Source organism: Canis lupus, chromosome 33, assembly GCF_048164855.1.
Source record: "Canis lupus baileyi chromosome 33, mCanLup2.hap1, whole genome shotgun sequence".
In the NCBI taxonomy this organism is placed as follows: Eukaryota; Metazoa; Chordata; class Mammalia; order Carnivora; family Canidae; genus Canis; species Canis lupus.
This window is the reverse complement of record NC_132870.1, coordinates 20,785,369-20,801,886: the sequence shown is the minus strand read 5'-3', so window position 1 is coordinate 20,801,886 and position 16,518 is coordinate 20,785,369. Positions and strand designations below refer to the sequence as shown.

Genomic DNA, 16,518 nt, shown 5'->3' with positions numbered 1-16,518 from the left:
TCAAACCTCTAAGAGCAAAGGGAAAGGAAGGGGTCTTCTGTTTTTTGCCAAATCAAGGACATGCTGGAGCTTTTGTGATAGGGGTTCAAAAGGTATTGCCTGTTATCTCATTACACAGTCTGATAACTGGCGGGAGATTTTGGAAATTCTGCTTCTAAAAAACACAACCAGATTTTCTGGGCAGTCAGCTGGCTGGTTTTTCAGTCCTGCCTTTCCCCTGTGCTCCTGCTCTTTCCCCCAGTCCTCCTAGGATTGATAAGCCAATGCCCACAAAGTGTCAGCAACCCCCTGCTGTGAATGAAGACCTTGCCAGGTAGACAAGCTCTCAGATTTCCCCAAAACTGCAAAGAATAATCACCCTCACGCTTGTTTTCTCTGTGCGCCCCTCTCAGTGGACAGCTTTCCTGACATTTAACTTAATCAAGATGTTAGTAAAATAAACAGGGTACACTGCTGCCATCAGATGGAAACTGCTCGTTAACCTGCCCGCTCTCTTCACTTCAGCATTTGGGAAGGAAATTCAGAGTTGCTATTGGAAATGAAGATGAAGAATAAGATGTGTCTTTCTTCATGGCCAATTACACCCGGTCCTGACCACTTAGCTCTTTGTGGGTGGACAGCCCTGTACAATGTGTCATCAAACATGTGACACCCAGATTACAAGACATGCTGTTATTTTAGGTAAAGTCAAAGGGAAAAAAACTGAGATACTATCGATTTTAAGACCTGTCCCAACTTCAGACATGTTAAGATGTGGGGGGAAAAGATGAGTATCTTAGAGCATGTGACAGTGACAACCAACTAAAATGAAGAATCCCCCTGGGTACTGCTTGGTCCCCCATCCCCACTCAACACCACTCAAGCTACTGGGCAGCACTCTGGGGTGTGTGTTGTGTAAGAGGCAGCTCTGTGTTGGGTTCTCCTGTATCTCACTGTGGTGTTTGTGTGTGAAGTTATGGCGCTGAGATGAGAACAGACCAAGCCGTGGAAGCCCCCTAAAGTATGATAGAAGTTATTTAAGTTTCTGAAAAATGGAAGAATCCAGGACTTTTCTTTGGGTCACATTGGACTTGCTAAGATTCATGTGACCTTTTGAAGAAGTGGTAAGGAGTGTGTTGAGGCCTTCCGTGTGCCATATTGGACCTGGACCAATTCTCACGGCCTGATGGTGTGGAGAGAATCACTGGCTCTTTTACATTCATTTTTTAGTGAACACTGGGCTTGGATTTATGGGGGCAGGTGCTGTGTCCTCTCTTACACTGAAAGGCAGCATTAAACATTATTAAAAACTTCGATTTTACTCAGGGTTCTAATTTTTATTCTTCATAATATCAATGACTTCGAAGCACCTACATGTCTCCAACCCTTCTTTTTAAAAAAGTTTTAAAAATTTTATTTTTCCGCTTTATTGAGATATAATTTACAAATGAAATCATATTTAAAGAGTAGCGCATGATGATTTGATATGCATATACGTTGTGAAGGAATTCCCCACCCTGAGTTAACATGTATCACCTCACATAGTTACCTTCCTTTGTGTAACATCATTTCCGTTCTTTTAGCAGAAATTCAATTTTACCAATATAGTGTTACCAACTGTAGTCACCATGTCTACATTAGATCCTCAGACCTTATTCATCTTAAGCTTGTACCCTTTTACTAACCTTTTTCTATCCACCCCCCCCCCCCCCAGCCTCTGGCAACCACTTTTTTACTTTGTTTCTAGGAGTTGAACTTATTTATTTCAATTCCACGTGTAAATGATACTGTGTTGTTCATCTCCTCTGTCTAGTTTATTTTACTTGGCATAATACCCTCCAGGTTCATCCATGTTGTTGCTAATGAAAGGATTTCCTTCTTTTCCAAGGTTGAGTAATATTCCGTTGAATATGTATAGCATGTTGTCTTCACTCAACCCTTCTTAATGCTTAATTTTAATCAAGATGATCATGGTGTTTCTTTTTCTGTTAAGGGCTGTTATGACAATACTATTTCTCAGCCAGATAAAGTGACAAAAGAATTGGTTTCAAACTTTTTTATTTGTATCCGTAAAAACATACTCTTTTACTTAACACCCCTTTTTCTTTTTTCTTTCAGTTTTTGGGAATAGCATTTCTTGGAATCGGACTGTGGGCGTGGAATGAAAAAGTAAGTTGAATATTATGAAAATGCACACATTTTGGTTGTTTAGAGGCTGCACGTTATGCTACATGTCTCCTTTTCTTCTGACAACTACAGAGTATGAAGAAACATGGTTCTTTAATGAAAGAAAGTGTTCTTGGGAGATAAGTCATATATATATTTTTTTAAGGTTTTATTTATTTATTCATGATAGACATGGGGGGGCGGGGGGCAGGGACACAGGCAGAGGGAGAAGCAGGCTCCATGCCAGGAGCCTGACTCGGGACTCGATCCCGGGACTCCAGGGTTGCGCTTTGGGCCAAAGGCAGGCGCCAAACCGCTGAGCCACCCAGGGATCCCCAATAAGTCATATTTCAAAGGCTCTTTAGGAATGAAGCTTAAATAAGCCTTTATATCAAAATAATTACAAAAGTAACAATACATATGCATAACAGAGAACGTCTGTTGAAATTTTATCAGTTAGCTGGAGATACGTATTTTTGTGGACAATTTCCTCACTCTGGCACAAGAATTTCAGTAATGCTCATAAATATCACTAAACCACCTGTAGCCTTCTCTCTCTCTCTCTCTCTCTCTTTTAACTCTTTGGAAGATTTTTCAAGCCATAAAGATGATTTTTCAGTGTGAGTATTATGTAATAAGCTATTAGCATGTTGTATGAAGGAAGCTGGATATAATTCATGTTTGAATATCAGATAAACTTCATGTTAATACTAAAGAATGTGAATGCTTGTCTGCTGATTGAAAGTATTTAGGAATGTTCAAAATCTGTGATCAAATATAATATATAATGTTTATGTCTTTATGAACAAATACAATATACAATATTTCCCGGAAATATTTCCACAATATCCAGGAAATATTGTGGAAATATGGAGTAGCATATTCTAGTCTATGGTGAAGATACAGTGTTCTGGACAGTTTATGCTCTAAACAACATGCTCATGACCTCACTGCCTTGTGTCTTCTTCTCTGGCTTCCTTCCCATCTGTACCCTTTAATTGTTTCTTTACAAATTCTAATGGGGCCAAGCACCGGAATTCAAAAACTACACTGGAATTCAAAAATTAACATGAACTCCTCTTTTCTACCTTCTCTGGGAGCAGAATCATCTACAGCATTTTATCTCCCACCTTGGGGAGTTGAGGGAGTGTGCGGATGCGTGAAAACTTGCAAACACAAAGGTTAGCTTCAGTTTTCCCAGAAGACCTGTCTGTTATCCCTTTGGTATTTCTTCCTGTGACCTTAACTATGGCCTGAAGCCAAGAGTTTCTGTGAGATGTTCTGTGTATTAGAGAAAAACTAAGAAAGTCCAGCAAACAAAAGCCCCTCAGATGCCAGTAGGAATTTCTGCAAGTAAAAAAAAAAAAAAGTTCAGACTGCATCAGATAAAACTCAAAAGGTAAAGCCTGAGTTTTGAAAGTAAACCACCTTCTGTTTATTTACAAAATACTTCTACAGAATGTAAAATGTTTTACAGAAAACAATCTGAGGCAATGCAGTGATAAAGGGGGACAAGTTCCCCAAACAGACATAGTTTCATCTCTGGAAACTGGTGTTGAATACTGGTCACCTTTTGGATTATGATTAGCATCTGCCTGGTCCCCTTGTAGACTTGTACGTTTATATTGGTGGAATCTCAGAAATGTGACTTTCAGAAGCCTTCGGATTGGTTAATGCCAGATAACACAGCTTTTTGTAACTCTCCCTTAATAAGAGTCCATTTCTAACTGATTTGAAAAGATGTTGGAAGGCATTAAATGAACTGATTGTCTGTTGTAGCGATAAACAGACCATTGGTAATGTTTCTCTTTGTGAAATATAATTATGTTCTTGTTTCCTCAGTTGCCCCAAATGTCTCTTCTCTGATAAAAATCACAAAATTCTAAAGCTGGCAGCGTCACACAAATATCAGAGCAAGGGGGGGATGCGGTCTTTGGGTGGGGGTGAAGTAGCAGTCCCTTCTCCGTCAAGTCCGCTGCCCGTCAATGGAAAGTTTCCTGGAGAGCTGAAGTGACTTGACGGGTTACACAGCTACTATGTAGTGGAACTCTGTGAGCTGGGTCCACGTGGAGGTAGCAGAGGGTAAAGGACGTGTGGCAGCCCACTCTGGTGCTCTGTGGCCACATGTCTGCCCCCTGCTCTCAGGCATGGGGACGCAGCAGTGAATGATGTAGAGTCCATGCCCCAGTGGGGCCCTGACAGTAAGCAGTTAACTAGCCGAGGACTTCTTCCCACAACCCTGGGTGCTACATGCTGGCCACCTAGAGGTCTAACTGCAGTGGACTCATACTGGTCCCACCGCTACCTCAACGGGCTTCTTTAAGATGTGTATGTCAGATAGTTTCACTCCTCTGCTCCAGCCAGCTGATTTACCATAGCTCGCTGTAAAACATAAAGCTTATATGATTCCCTTTGGGCTCTGGGCCCAACACTGAGATCTTTTCCCTGCCTGATGGCTTCTGTATGTCTGCCCTTACTGGCCCTGTTGGAGACTTCATCCCCCCCCCCCCCCCCCCCCGAGTCTCACGGGACATTTGCCTCCCTCTGCTCTGAGCGCTCTTTGCCTAGCTATCACCAAGCTTTGCTCCCTCTGTTCCATGTCTGGCTCAGATGACCTTGTGTGGAACCTACCTGACCACCCACCTCCCCACTTTGGATCTGCTTCCTCTTGCTCATGTCCATGTCCTATGCTGTTTCCTATCAGCAGACCTTTCGTGACATGTCCTCAGCATCTTGAACAGTGCTTGACACAGATGGACTCTGGGGAAAGGTATTTTCCAAGAAGTAAATTCAAGAAGAGGGGTGAACAATAAATCCAGGTCCCAGAGAAGGTGCAGTGGGGTTGGATGGGGTGCACAGGGAAGAAACCCACCTGGGCAGCCATAGGCCAGTGGGAAGGCGGGATGGGGGCGGGGTGGCAATCTTCCCCATGGCAGTCTGCAGGCTCTCTTCTTCTCTTTGGCCTTCTTACCCCTACTTCTAGGGTATCTTAAAAGACTAGGTGCAGAGTGGGTGCTAAGCAGGCCTTTGGACAGCCCTCATCCCTGCAGAACCAGCACCCATAATGTGGGGCCATGGAACCCAAGGTGACACCATGAGTGGTCACCAAGCCACACTGCTGGGCTGCCCTCTCCTGTTGAGCTTCCGCTCCCCATGACCTCCTCCCTCTGACCCTTCTTCTCATGACCCCTTTCTACTGACCCCATTCCCCTTGACTCGCCCCCTCCCCACCAAAGAAAAAATGCCACCTGCATTCAGATACTGGTACATGCTGCTGAGAAAGATCAGGTAGAGAATGGTAGGAGAAAGGGTCTCTTTTAGAGAAGAGTATTTGGGGATGGTCTCCCTGTGGAGGTAGCATTGGAGCAGAGACCGGGAGGAAGTAGGAGGGATCTGCAGGGTATTAGGGGAATAACATTCCAGGCAGAGGGAATAGCCAGTGTGGTGGCTATGAGGCAGGGACTTGGGGATTTCAAGAAACAGGAAGTAGGCCGGTAAGACTGGAAGGGACAGAGCAAGGGCAAGAAGGAGGAGGAGATGGGGCAAGAGGGACAGGCAGAGGCCAGAACAGGCAGAGCCTTGCAGAAGTTTGGATGGAGGAAGTCACCAGAGCATTCTGAATTTTGATAAGGAAGTGTCCTGATCTGGCTTTTTGTTTTTTTGTTTTTAAAATATCTGGCTTTTGTTTTAAGAGTGCTCTGGTTGTTGTATGTAAGAAGAGCACAGTTTTGGGCTGAAGAGACCTGAGGTCAAATGCTGGTCCCTCTGGGCTACTATGTTAACTTCTCTGAGATGCCCTTTCCTCATTTGCACAAGGGGGAGACAGTAATCTCACTGCCAGGATTGTTGTGAGGATTAAGTGAGGCGGTCCCAAGAAGTGCCAGTACAAAGTAAATGCTTCTTGTATACAGAGCTCTGTCCCCTGGGCACATGACTATAGCACGGCTGCTTCTACTTGGGAGGAGCAGAATGATGGCTTTGGAAGCTGTCTCAGATTTTAGGAGAGTTCAGGCTTTGATCCACGGACCGGAGAATTCATTTTGTTCTGCGGTCTCTGAAGGAAGATATGATCTGCATTGATCCCCTTGGAGACTGCAAAGGCTACTCTGTCCAAGCCCTTTGGGTTAACATCTCAGCTGGACCAGGCCTCTGATGGGATGAAGTTCTGGGGTGAACCAGAATTTGGCCAAAGGCAAGTGGGCAGCATGCTTCTCCTGGGCCGGTAACACCAGCCTGTGAATCAGTAAATTCCTCCCAGTAGGGATATGGTGACATTTCCTTGAAGGAACTCCTAGAGTTGGATAATCTCCAAACGGTACAGCTTGAAGGATCAGATTTCCTTAATAGATTAGACTTTACACGTTTTTATGTGGAGTACAGAAATATTCAAGACAAAGATCAATACCCTCCCCATACATACATAATACCAGGCTGAGCCTTAAACCTAGGGCTAATATTACCATTGACTTTTAGACATAATAAATAATCCATTTTATTCTAAATTCTGAATTGACTCTGCAGAGGCAAAGGATGACTATGTCTACAGGGAAAACTGGTTTGTGTGCAGTTTTTCAGAAATCATAGGATCAGCTGTTTTAGAAGGAGCATTAACAATTTGTAGCATGAATCACCTCTATAACAGGCTTAGTAGCATCCAGCTGTTCTCAACTTACTCTTTCAAATAGCAGTTATTGAGCACATAGCACGGGACAGGGCTCGTGCTGGACTCTGGGGGTGTAATTCCTCAGGGAATTTACAGACTAGGAAGAGTGTGTATATATATGTGTGTGCCACAATTTCTGTGGCAAAATACTCACCACTTCTGTCTCTTTGGGTTACTCTTAGTGTTGGAAAGACCTTCCTTCTACCAAAGAAGAATACTGTCCTACTAGTTTTTACTTAGTGATGGTAGATCAACCCTGTGGGATCCCATAAAGCAAGTCTTCTGCATGTTAGCCCTGAAGGTATTCAGGGTGGAGGCCTGGTCTTCTGACTTTTCCAGCTAAGCATTGGCTTCCCTCTGGGGGGAGTCCCTTGACCATCTTGGTCTTGCTCCTCTGACCTCTCTCTAGTGTGTCCCCGGTACTGTCAAGAGGGTGCTTTCAGGGCCAGAGAGGGCATGGCTGGGTCATATCCCTTCTCCTCTCGTCTCTTGTCCTTGCAGCTTGAAATTCCACTGTTGATCACCGAGACTCCCAAGTTGGTCTCAGATCCAGCTAAGTTTACCCTTTCCACCTCATGTCTGGCTGAGTTTTTGGAATCAAATGCAAGACTCCATTTACCCAGCTGTCTTCCAGCATATTCTCTATCCCCCTGAGCTTGGTTTCAGCTGTACATTTGAATCAAGCTTCTCCTTCAATTCTTTCTTCTAATTCAGGTCTTCCTCAGCTCCTTGCTGCCCACCCCCTCATGCTCATCTGGGGAATTTCTGATTCAGTAGGTCTGGGTGGACACTGCAGGGGGGATGCTCTATTTTCACACACCTCCTAGATTGTTCTGACTGCAGTCAAGTTTAGTTATCACTGATAAAAGCCACTGATATCTTGAGTTAGTCAAGGACAGAGCCCAATGACATGTCACTGGAAATTTCCTTTAGGGTTGACACTGATTCACTTATATGTGCCCTTGGGTGTCATCAGTCAAGCAGTTTCTAATCCATCTACTTGTCATTACACCAGACTGTTTTTCTGCTGCTTGTTTTTGTAGACAGACTGTATCCTTCCCTGTTTGTCTAATTAACCAGCCTGGTAATTTAGTTGAACCTGGTACATTCTTACTGAACCCATACTAGGTCCTAGAGCACATCACTCTCTCATCCAGAAACTCAGAAACTCTGTAAAGCGAGCACTAAGGCATGATTTATCATTTCCCCCTTCTAGAAATGGTATCCTCACTTGGCTTCCAAGATATCCCACATTCCCAGTTTTCTGACCCCCACGAGCAATACCTTCTCATACTCCTTTGCCCCAAGCTTGGTCCTGAGACCTCTTCTTGGTTTTTACTCCGGCTTTTAGGAGATCTCATCCAAGCTTGGGGCTTCAAAGGCACCTGTCTCTAATGACTTCCAAATTTAGATATTTGATGCAGACCTTATCTGAACTCCAATCTTGTATGACCAGTAGCTTACCCAACATCTCCATCTGAATGTCTGATGACTTCTGAAACTTAATCCAAAGCAACATTCCCAATTCCCCTCCTCAAACCTGCTCTTCCCAAATGCAGTAAATGGCAACTCTTTCCTTCCCCTTGCTCAGGTATTCATGACATTCTTTCTCCTTTTATTCTCACCCACATTCAGGCCCTTGGCAAACACTGTCAACTCTGCCTTGAGAATATGTGGGGAATCTCATTTCTTCCCATTGCCTCCTGATCTAGACCCTGATCTAAGCTGCTCCCACACCTTGCCTGCATTCATGTGGAAACACTCAGTGATTTCCCTGCCTTGGCTCTTTTTCCCCTACTCCTACCCCAGGCGCATCTCCATGAAGTAGCCAGAGTGATCTTTAAAAATGTAAGATAGAATGGCTAGTATCAAAAAGACAAGAAATAACAAGTGTTGGTGAGGATGTGGACAAAAGGGACCTCCTGTGCCTTGCTGGTGGGAATATAAATTGGCGCAGCCATTATAGAAAACAGTACAGAGCTTCCTCAAAGAATTAAATAGAAATACTGGATGACCTAGCAATTCCACTTCTGAGTATTTATCCAAGAAAACAGAAACACTAATGCAAAAAGATATGCACACCCCTATGTTCACTGCAGCATTATTCACAGTGTCAAGAATATGGAAACAGCCTAAGTGTCCAGTGACAGATGAAAGGATAAAGAAGAAGTGATGTATGTATTATATAATGGAACATTAACTCAGCTGTAAAAAAAAAAAAAATGAACGAAGTCTTACCATTTGTGACATGGATGAACCTAGAGGGTGTTCTAAGTGAAGTAAGTCAGAGAGAGAAAGACAAATGCCATATGATTTCACTTACATGTGGAATCTAAGAAAATAAAACAGAGTCCTAACTAACAGAACAAAACAGTGGCTAGAGGGTTAGGAATTGGGCGATGAGTGAGATAGGTGAAGGGCATCAAGAGGCACAAACTTCCAGTTATAAAATTAGTCACAGGGATGGAAAGGACAGCATGGGGCATATTGTCAATAGTATTATAATAATTTTTTTATGATGACAGGTGGTCCCTAGACTTTTTTGGTGATTATTTTGTAATGTATATAATGATGAATTACTATGTTGTATACCTGAAACTAACATAGTATTTTATGCCAACTATATTTAAATTAAGAGAAAGGAAAGTAAGACAGATCCTATCACTTGTCTGCTCCAAACCTTCCATTGAACTCAATGAGCTCATCATCTCATTCCACACCATAGATGGTGCCCCCATTACGTCTGGGACCTCACGTTCCGCCCCGTGTCCTTCCCTGCTGCTGTAACCCCCACTGACCATGTTGCTGTTTCTCCAAAATCTCAAACATATCTCCCCCCACCGCTACCTCCTGCCTGGGCCCTTTGCACTTGCTCTTCCCCTGCCTGGTAACGCTGTCGTCCCCTTTGGCGTTTTTTCTTTACTTTCTGATCTCTGCTCACGTGTCACCTCTGTCCACAGGCCTTCCTGGCCTATTTAAAGTGACCACTGTCACTGCACCCCCAGCCCTCTATTCCCCTTTCCCCGTGTTTTTCTCCTCCCTGTTTTCATAGGATTTAGCACTTTCACACCAGCAAGTAAGTGCATTGCTCTCGTTCCCCACAAAAAAAAAGCAGCTCTGTGAGAGCAAAGACTTGTTTCCTGCTACACTCCAGTACCTAGAACATTGACTAGCACATAGTTGGTGTTCAAAAAATATTGCTCATAAAACAGTGAATGAACAAATGAATGATGAAAGCATTCTTTTAAACCATGGCTATTTGGTGGCCTGCCGCGTTCAGTTAGAGAGGTGTGAAGTTGCTTCAGATCTCTCATACGCGTGCGATGTCGACAGCTTTTAAAAAGCAAGTAGAATTACATGTGGTTCTGATGTCTGATTTGATAGTGGTACAGTGTTACAAACAACAAATCTGTTAATTCTGCCTGTCGGGAAAGAAGATAACCGTTTCTTTCTGGCATAAAAATAGGAATCTATATATGATCATCCCATTGCATGGAAAAATGAGGGGTACCTTTCCTTTTCCATCTTGCCCAACATTTATGCTGATTACTTAGTGTTCAGGTCAGGGTGAGAGGCAGAGTGACATGTCACTGGCAGTCACAAGTGAGGGTGCTGCCAGCAGAGTTGTCAAGGGCCAGGGGGAGACTGCGCTTTTCAGAGCAGGAAGAGTGTCGATCACTGGCCTGTAAGGTGAGTCCAAGCCCCATGGCTGGTCCTGCCCCCCCCAACCCTGGTGCTAGCCAGCTGGGCCAGCTGGCTTGTTGGGCCTGAAAGCCCCTTGCAGGCAGGAACCTGTCTTCTGGGCCCTTTTACACTCAGTTCCAGCTGCGTGCTGCCCACACCACAGATGTCGAGAAAATGTTGGTGAGCAAATGAATGAGAAAATGCGGAGGAGCTTTAAATACTGTAAAGACTGCACAGGAAAAAATAGTTCTTCATCAGGGGGTTTCGTTTTCACTTCTGTGATCTGTGGATCCCTACGGTTAAACTTTAAGAAAAGGATGACCTGTTCTTTCAGAAGTGGGGAAACTGAGGCCCAGAGAGGTTACACTGGAAGTCTGGCCTCTCTCCTCGAGACCCCATCCCACCTCTCCCTCCCTCTCAGGGCTCACCTGGCTTGGCTCCACTCAGTAGGGAGTGGGCTGGAAGGATAATTGGTGACAGTCCTGAGCCAGCAGGGGAAGGGGAATTAGAAGAGCTCTGGCCTGCTTTTCCCTCTGGCTTTCCTGGGGTTGGACAAAGAGGATTCTTTCTCCTGGAGGCTTTTCCCTGATCACTGTCTCGCTTTAAGCCTCACTTCAGAACCTTCCAGTTGCTTCTTGCCACAGTCATTGACAAGATTGTTTTCCAAGTCTCACCTTGGAAAAACTGCCCCAATGTTCCTGGGAAGGAAAATCTGAGTCTGTGAGATACGGTGGTTCAGGCCGTTCATAATGGTGGCGGTCAAGTTTCCATAGCAGGGGGAGGCGGTTGGTAGAGGTGGTTCTCCAGATAACTGGAACAGAAAAGTGTGCACTTTGGCTTTGAAACAACTTTAAGGAGATGTTTCTGAGATGCTGAAAATCCTCCTTTGAAGATAGCATTTTACTGACCAAAATGTAGTAAGTTTGTTGGCATCTCTCTCTCTCTGTCTCTGTCATCCAAGTAATTCTCTCGAGTTTTCTGTTGTAGCCAAAATTCTGAAAACCAAACAGCTCTTTCTTGCTCAGTACCTCCAAAGTTAGCATGTGAGCCTCGTGTGTTACAACCAGGATGTTCAACAAACACATGAGATATATAAAAAATTCGTTTCTTTTTGCTTGTCTATGTAAACTTTTTTTCAGAGGGATTTCTCAGGAATGAGAATTTAGGTGGGTCAATGTTGTTCACTCTCAGATGCCATAGGCCTACTCTCGTTTTGAGCCACTGGTCCAGGCCCGGATGAGTTGGATGGTAATCAGAAACTCCAAACCTGTCTTGTGTTCCAGTGTTCTCCTCGCCTAGCTCCATCTGCCTGGGCCCCTGAAGAGGGGAGCAGGGTGAGGCCCCTTCTTCTGCCTGTCACCCCTCCCCCGCTCACCAGGTGCTTCTCTGCCCACTTCCTGCCAGAGCTGAAGTGGGGGGTGGGCCTTGCTCTTGGGACCTGGCAGTGGTGAAGGGGATGATATCTGGGTCTTTTTGAAGCTTCCCTGCTGAGTCTGTGTGTCTGGTAGTTCCCTTGAGTTTGGCAGCTCTCTCTCGTAGGTGGCTGCCTTGTTCCCCTGCTCAGACCTAGCCGTCTTCCTCAGCCCGTGCTCCTCTGCACTCTGCCTTCTGGGGTTTCCTGCTCTCACCCCAAGCTGCCTCTCCCTGGTCGCACTCGTCTGGGGGTGAGGCCGGTACCACCACCAACAGCCCTCGCCTGCCTGCCCTACAGCCCTCCTCTCTCCCCAGGTTTCTAGGACAGGAGTCCGAGCCAAGCTCACAGGCGCCTTCCTGGGCAGTCTGGCCCTAGTTACTGTGTCCCAGAGCTCCCCCCGTAGTGCCCTTGAATCTCCTCACTAGTGGGGGGCACGTTGGTGGCTCAGTGGTTGAGCCCGTCTGCCTTCTGCTCGGGCGTGAACCCAGGGTCCTGGGATGACTCCCACATCGGGCTCCCCGCAGGGAGCCTGCTTCTCCCTCTGCCTGTGTCTCTGCCTCTCTGTGTGTGTCTCACGAGTAAATAAATAAAATCTCAAAAAGAAAGAAAGAAAGAAACTCCAGGCTAGGTTTAAGGTACAAAGCAAGCTGCGGGGGAGAGATGGGGCACAGCACAGCAACCACTTTTCTCTAGAGAAAGGAAATTCTCTCACTCGCCTCTCCCTTAAGCTACTTTATATCCGCTTGATTTGCTGAGGTGTGCCAGAGAAAGAAGTTCTTCTTTGCCTGTGAGTGTGTGTGTGACTTGGGGGGTGGGGGTGGCGCCGGGAGAGGTGTCTGTCTCCTACTCACATTGGTTTTCAGATAGTGATCAGGGAAGTCCAGGGCAAGAATATTATTCTAACATCATGTTACATATCTTTCTTAAATTTTAGAAACAGATGTATGATGTTATAGTGAAAATAAAAATCTTGCCCACTGCTGCTTGCTTTTTCCAGAAAGTAGAGCATCATGGGGGCAAGTAGGCAGTAGGCCGCTCTGGGATCAGTTAGCCTGGGCTCGAAACCCTGCTCTGTCACTTTCTCACTTGGTGAGCTGGCAGGTTCTCCGTCTCCGTGTCTATTTCCTGCTGTGGCCAGTGGTCCTACCTGGTAGGTCCATTGTGACGTGAATTCCTCTAGGTACCCAGGGCCAGGCACAGAGTGGGCTCACTAGTGTGGCTCTTATATCCCTTTTGTTCTAGCTTTCAGGGTAGCCCACTGGGATCACCACAGAGCCTACCGGCTGCTTCCATAACACCTACCTGCTGCCCAGGTTGTGAGCTCTCTAAGTGCACAAATGACCTGGGCCTTCCTCTGTTCAGAGCGCCCTCAGATTCAAACCAGCTTCCGCCCTGCCCCTGCCCCGTTAGTCTCCTCTTCCCACCTGTTACGCTCACACATAGACCTCTCCATGAGCCAGATCCTGTAACTTTGCCCTTGCTGATGTCTCCTTCGACCCGTTCCCTCTGTGCTCCCATAGCACCCACTGCTACTCCTGCCCAGCCGCTACTTACCTGCACGCCCCTCCCCACTAGACTAGCTCCTGATGGTATCACTGTGCCTTCACTCCGAATACCCATGATACATACAGTACCTGTCACCTCTCAGGTAATCCCCGTGAAAGTCTTTGCTCAACAACTGAATGATTTATATCTCTGGGGCCCTAGAATAATACAGTGATCACCTATCACTAGCTGTTTGCTTGTTTTTTCACATTAGTTTAGGGGAGACACCACAGTCAGAGCCTCTATTACATATTTCAGCTTAAACCTCATACTTAAGACTGTTCCTGGGTATGTATTCCATTGTCAGAGCGTGCACATGAAAGCATCTGGGGAGTGGCCTGGGAAGATGCTGGATTTCTGAAAAGTGACACTTTGGCACATGGCTTTGTTTCCATGTTCAGAGAGGCAGTCGCTCACGTCAGAGTGGCATTTCTGGCTGGTGAGTGGTACCAGTGGATGGGACTTGGCATAGCTGGCCACCCTGCCAACTGCTTGATTGCAAGATTTTATGGAGGCCTGAAAGATGACTGCCTCTTCTCCTCTTCCTCTCCCCAAACCAGGTCATGGCCATTTTTTTAAAAAAAGATTTTATTTATTTTGAGAGAGAGAGTGTGTGCATGAGCCCCTGTGAGAGAGCAGAGGGTGGCACAGGGAGAGAGAGAGAATCTCAAGCAGACTCCTCACTGAGCGGGGAGCCCCATCGGGCTCAATCTCAGAACCGTGAGATCATGACCCGAGCCAAAATCAAGAGTCGGACACTAAAATGACTGAGCCACCCACATGCCCTGTGGTCATGACCATTTTTTATCTGTAAGAAGAGATTACTTAAGTCTCACCAATGACTTTTTTTTTTTTTTTTGACAAGGAAAAACAAAGAAACCACATGCCTTTAGCACAGCTTGGCCTTCCTTTAACTGTGCATCTCTTCGCCAGGCCCTAAGTCTGGCTGCCCCTGCAACTGTGCATCTCCCTAGACAACTCGGGTCCCAGTGAGCATCTGTTCCTTCACCTTCCAACTCCTCTCTCTGGACTCTGCCACAGTTCCTTAGGCAAATGGATGTTTTGGGGTTTGCAGAGTGGCTTAGCTTTGTAATGTTCTTTGGGGATTTCTGGTGAGTGTTGAAGGAGTAGGTTTCCCTGCAGCCTTGTGTTTTCAGCTTGGTCTTCCTGTGGACATTGCTGAAAGCTGCATCTCCAGCTCTCCAGCACCCCCACCCCACCTCACCCCACCCCCCCTGTCTCAGGAGCTCATTTTTTTTTTTAAAGAATGTCCTGTCTTGTCATCCTTTCTCAAGTAGGGAAATGCTTCTCTTTGTTTTACACTAGGAAAGCTGCTGCAAGTTCCACCCCAGTCAGGTTTGGTTTATGGAGGGGTGGGTGAATCAGGACCCAGTCCCATAAATCTCAAAGGGGTCCATCTGGCCTGGCTGGGGGTGCACATTCCATATGCCTGCCTCTTTGTTTCTCATCCAGCAGTTGGAAGGAATGTGCTTGTATATGCCAAAGCAGAAGAGTCCCAGACCTTAGGGGCTTATTAATGCTATTTTTGCATTTCTTTTCTGTGTGGGTTGAGAGAGAAGAAACTGAAGCTTGCCAGGTGGCACACAGAGGACTCTCGGAGCTGGTGGTGGAAAAAAACCACAGACACTCCTGAGGTTTATTGGTTTGAAACCCTTCTGGAGCTTTGTTTGCCTTTTCATTTCTGCACGTGCATAGACATCTTTTCCAAGAAGAAATAGTTATGCTCAGAACATACTCCCTTACTGCAGAACCATGGGTGAGAAGCTGCTTTAATTTCAGAGGTGGTTGAGTGAATGAGGTGCTGAGGAGGAGGAGGTCGGAGGGAAGGTGGGCCAACTTTTCACATTCTTGCCGAATCGGTGTTCATCAAACCACTGGACGATGAGATCTACCGCCCTGCCCAGGGAGGGATCTGGAAGGCTACTCAGAAGCAGTGAATCTTCGAAGGCCAGTGTGCCGGGCTGGCTCCTTGGCCGCAGAGGCCTGCTTTTCCTGGTTTGGGCTGCCGACTGCCGAGCGTGCTCACCGTGCTGACTCCTCACTGCTCTTTCCTCCACTGCACTACCTCTGGGTACTGTTAGCTTCTCCCCACTCCTGGCTTTGGCTTACTCATGGCCTCTTTCTTCCGCCTTTACTTGGAGTGTCTTTAGGTGATTTCCCATTCCCCAGCAGAGAAGATCCGATTGGCCAGTTAGCGGCACCTCCATTGGGCGCGACCATCATGGTCATGGCTTCCCTTCAGAGCGCTGGACACAGCACACGTACCCGAGCAAAATAGATTCCTCTCTAGTTGCAGCCAGACACCTCTCCTGTGTGCTTCAGTAGCACCTGATGTCTTCCTTTTGGTCTCATGTAATAGTGGTGATGAGGAGGGTGATAAATTTTCATTGAATTCTTATTTTGTGCCTAGCACTTAGCATAGTGTGTGGATTTACTTGAATCATTTCCTTCATCCTTATGATGTAGGGTACTGTCTCACTCATGTGGAAATTGAGTTTTAGGCAGGTTTGCTAACTTGCCCAAGATCACACAGGGAGTAGGTAGTAGAACTAGGATTGGGGACAAGACGCCTGTATTATCATGCCCTGTCTTATTGCCCTGCGTCTAGCACTATCCAGGCTACCCTCTTGCAGTGTTGTAGGATTTCAGGGGAAATTTTAAGTGAGCTGGGGGTTGGGGGGTGGGCTTGAGTACAGTGCAAGATGAATGCTCCCTGCCATGCTCTAGATAGAGCAGCCTTGTTTAAGTGACTCGAATATCAGAGTCTCCTTTTACCATGGTGGATGCACATTGATACATTTTTTTGTTTGTTGGCCTCTAAGCTTCTGTATATTAATTGCTCCAGACATGTTCTATGAACCTATCTTATTTCTTTTTAGACACATACTTGTCTTCTTCCAAAATTCAGAGATACTATCTAGGGCCCTAGTAGATCATGGAAATCTCCTATTTTCACTGGAGGATCATCTCTTAATGGCTCTGAATTGATATGCCAAGAGCTAGTTGTCCAAAAGCCAATTTGTGGAACAGCTTATTTGCTGAATAT

At 45.9% G+C, this 16,518-nt stretch overlaps 1 protein-coding gene and 1 long non-coding RNA gene across 9 annotated transcripts in view; one reads left to right on the top strand and one right to left on the bottom strand.

Moving 5' to 3' along the window:
* Positions 1-16,518, top strand: part of TSPAN5 (tetraspanin 5) — a 171,086-nt gene that overhangs the window by 135,845 nt on the left and 18,723 nt on the right. For all 4 annotated transcript variants that reach the window (XM_072810546.1, XM_072810545.1, XM_072810547.1 and 1 more), the window contains one exon: positions 2,098-2,148. In XM_072810546.1, the coding sequence (XP_072666647.1) occupies positions 2,098-2,148 (51 nt within the window). The remainder of the gene's footprint in view (positions 1-2,097; positions 2,149-16,518) is intronic.
* Positions 1-16,518, bottom strand: part of LOC140623839 (uncharacterized) — a 68,882-nt gene that overhangs the window by 41,551 nt on the left and 10,813 nt on the right. The window contains exons 3-4 of one of the 5 annotated variants that reach the window (XR_012023375.1): positions 4,777-4,905; positions 2,993-4,527 (exon numbers count right to left, since the gene is read on the bottom strand). The exons of the other annotated variants lie outside the window; for them this stretch is intronic. This is a non-coding gene — a long non-coding RNA (uncharacterized lncRNA). Of the gene's footprint in view, positions 1-2,992; positions 4,528-4,776; positions 4,906-16,518 lie in introns of those variants that run through there. 5 annotated transcript variants of the gene reach the window in all.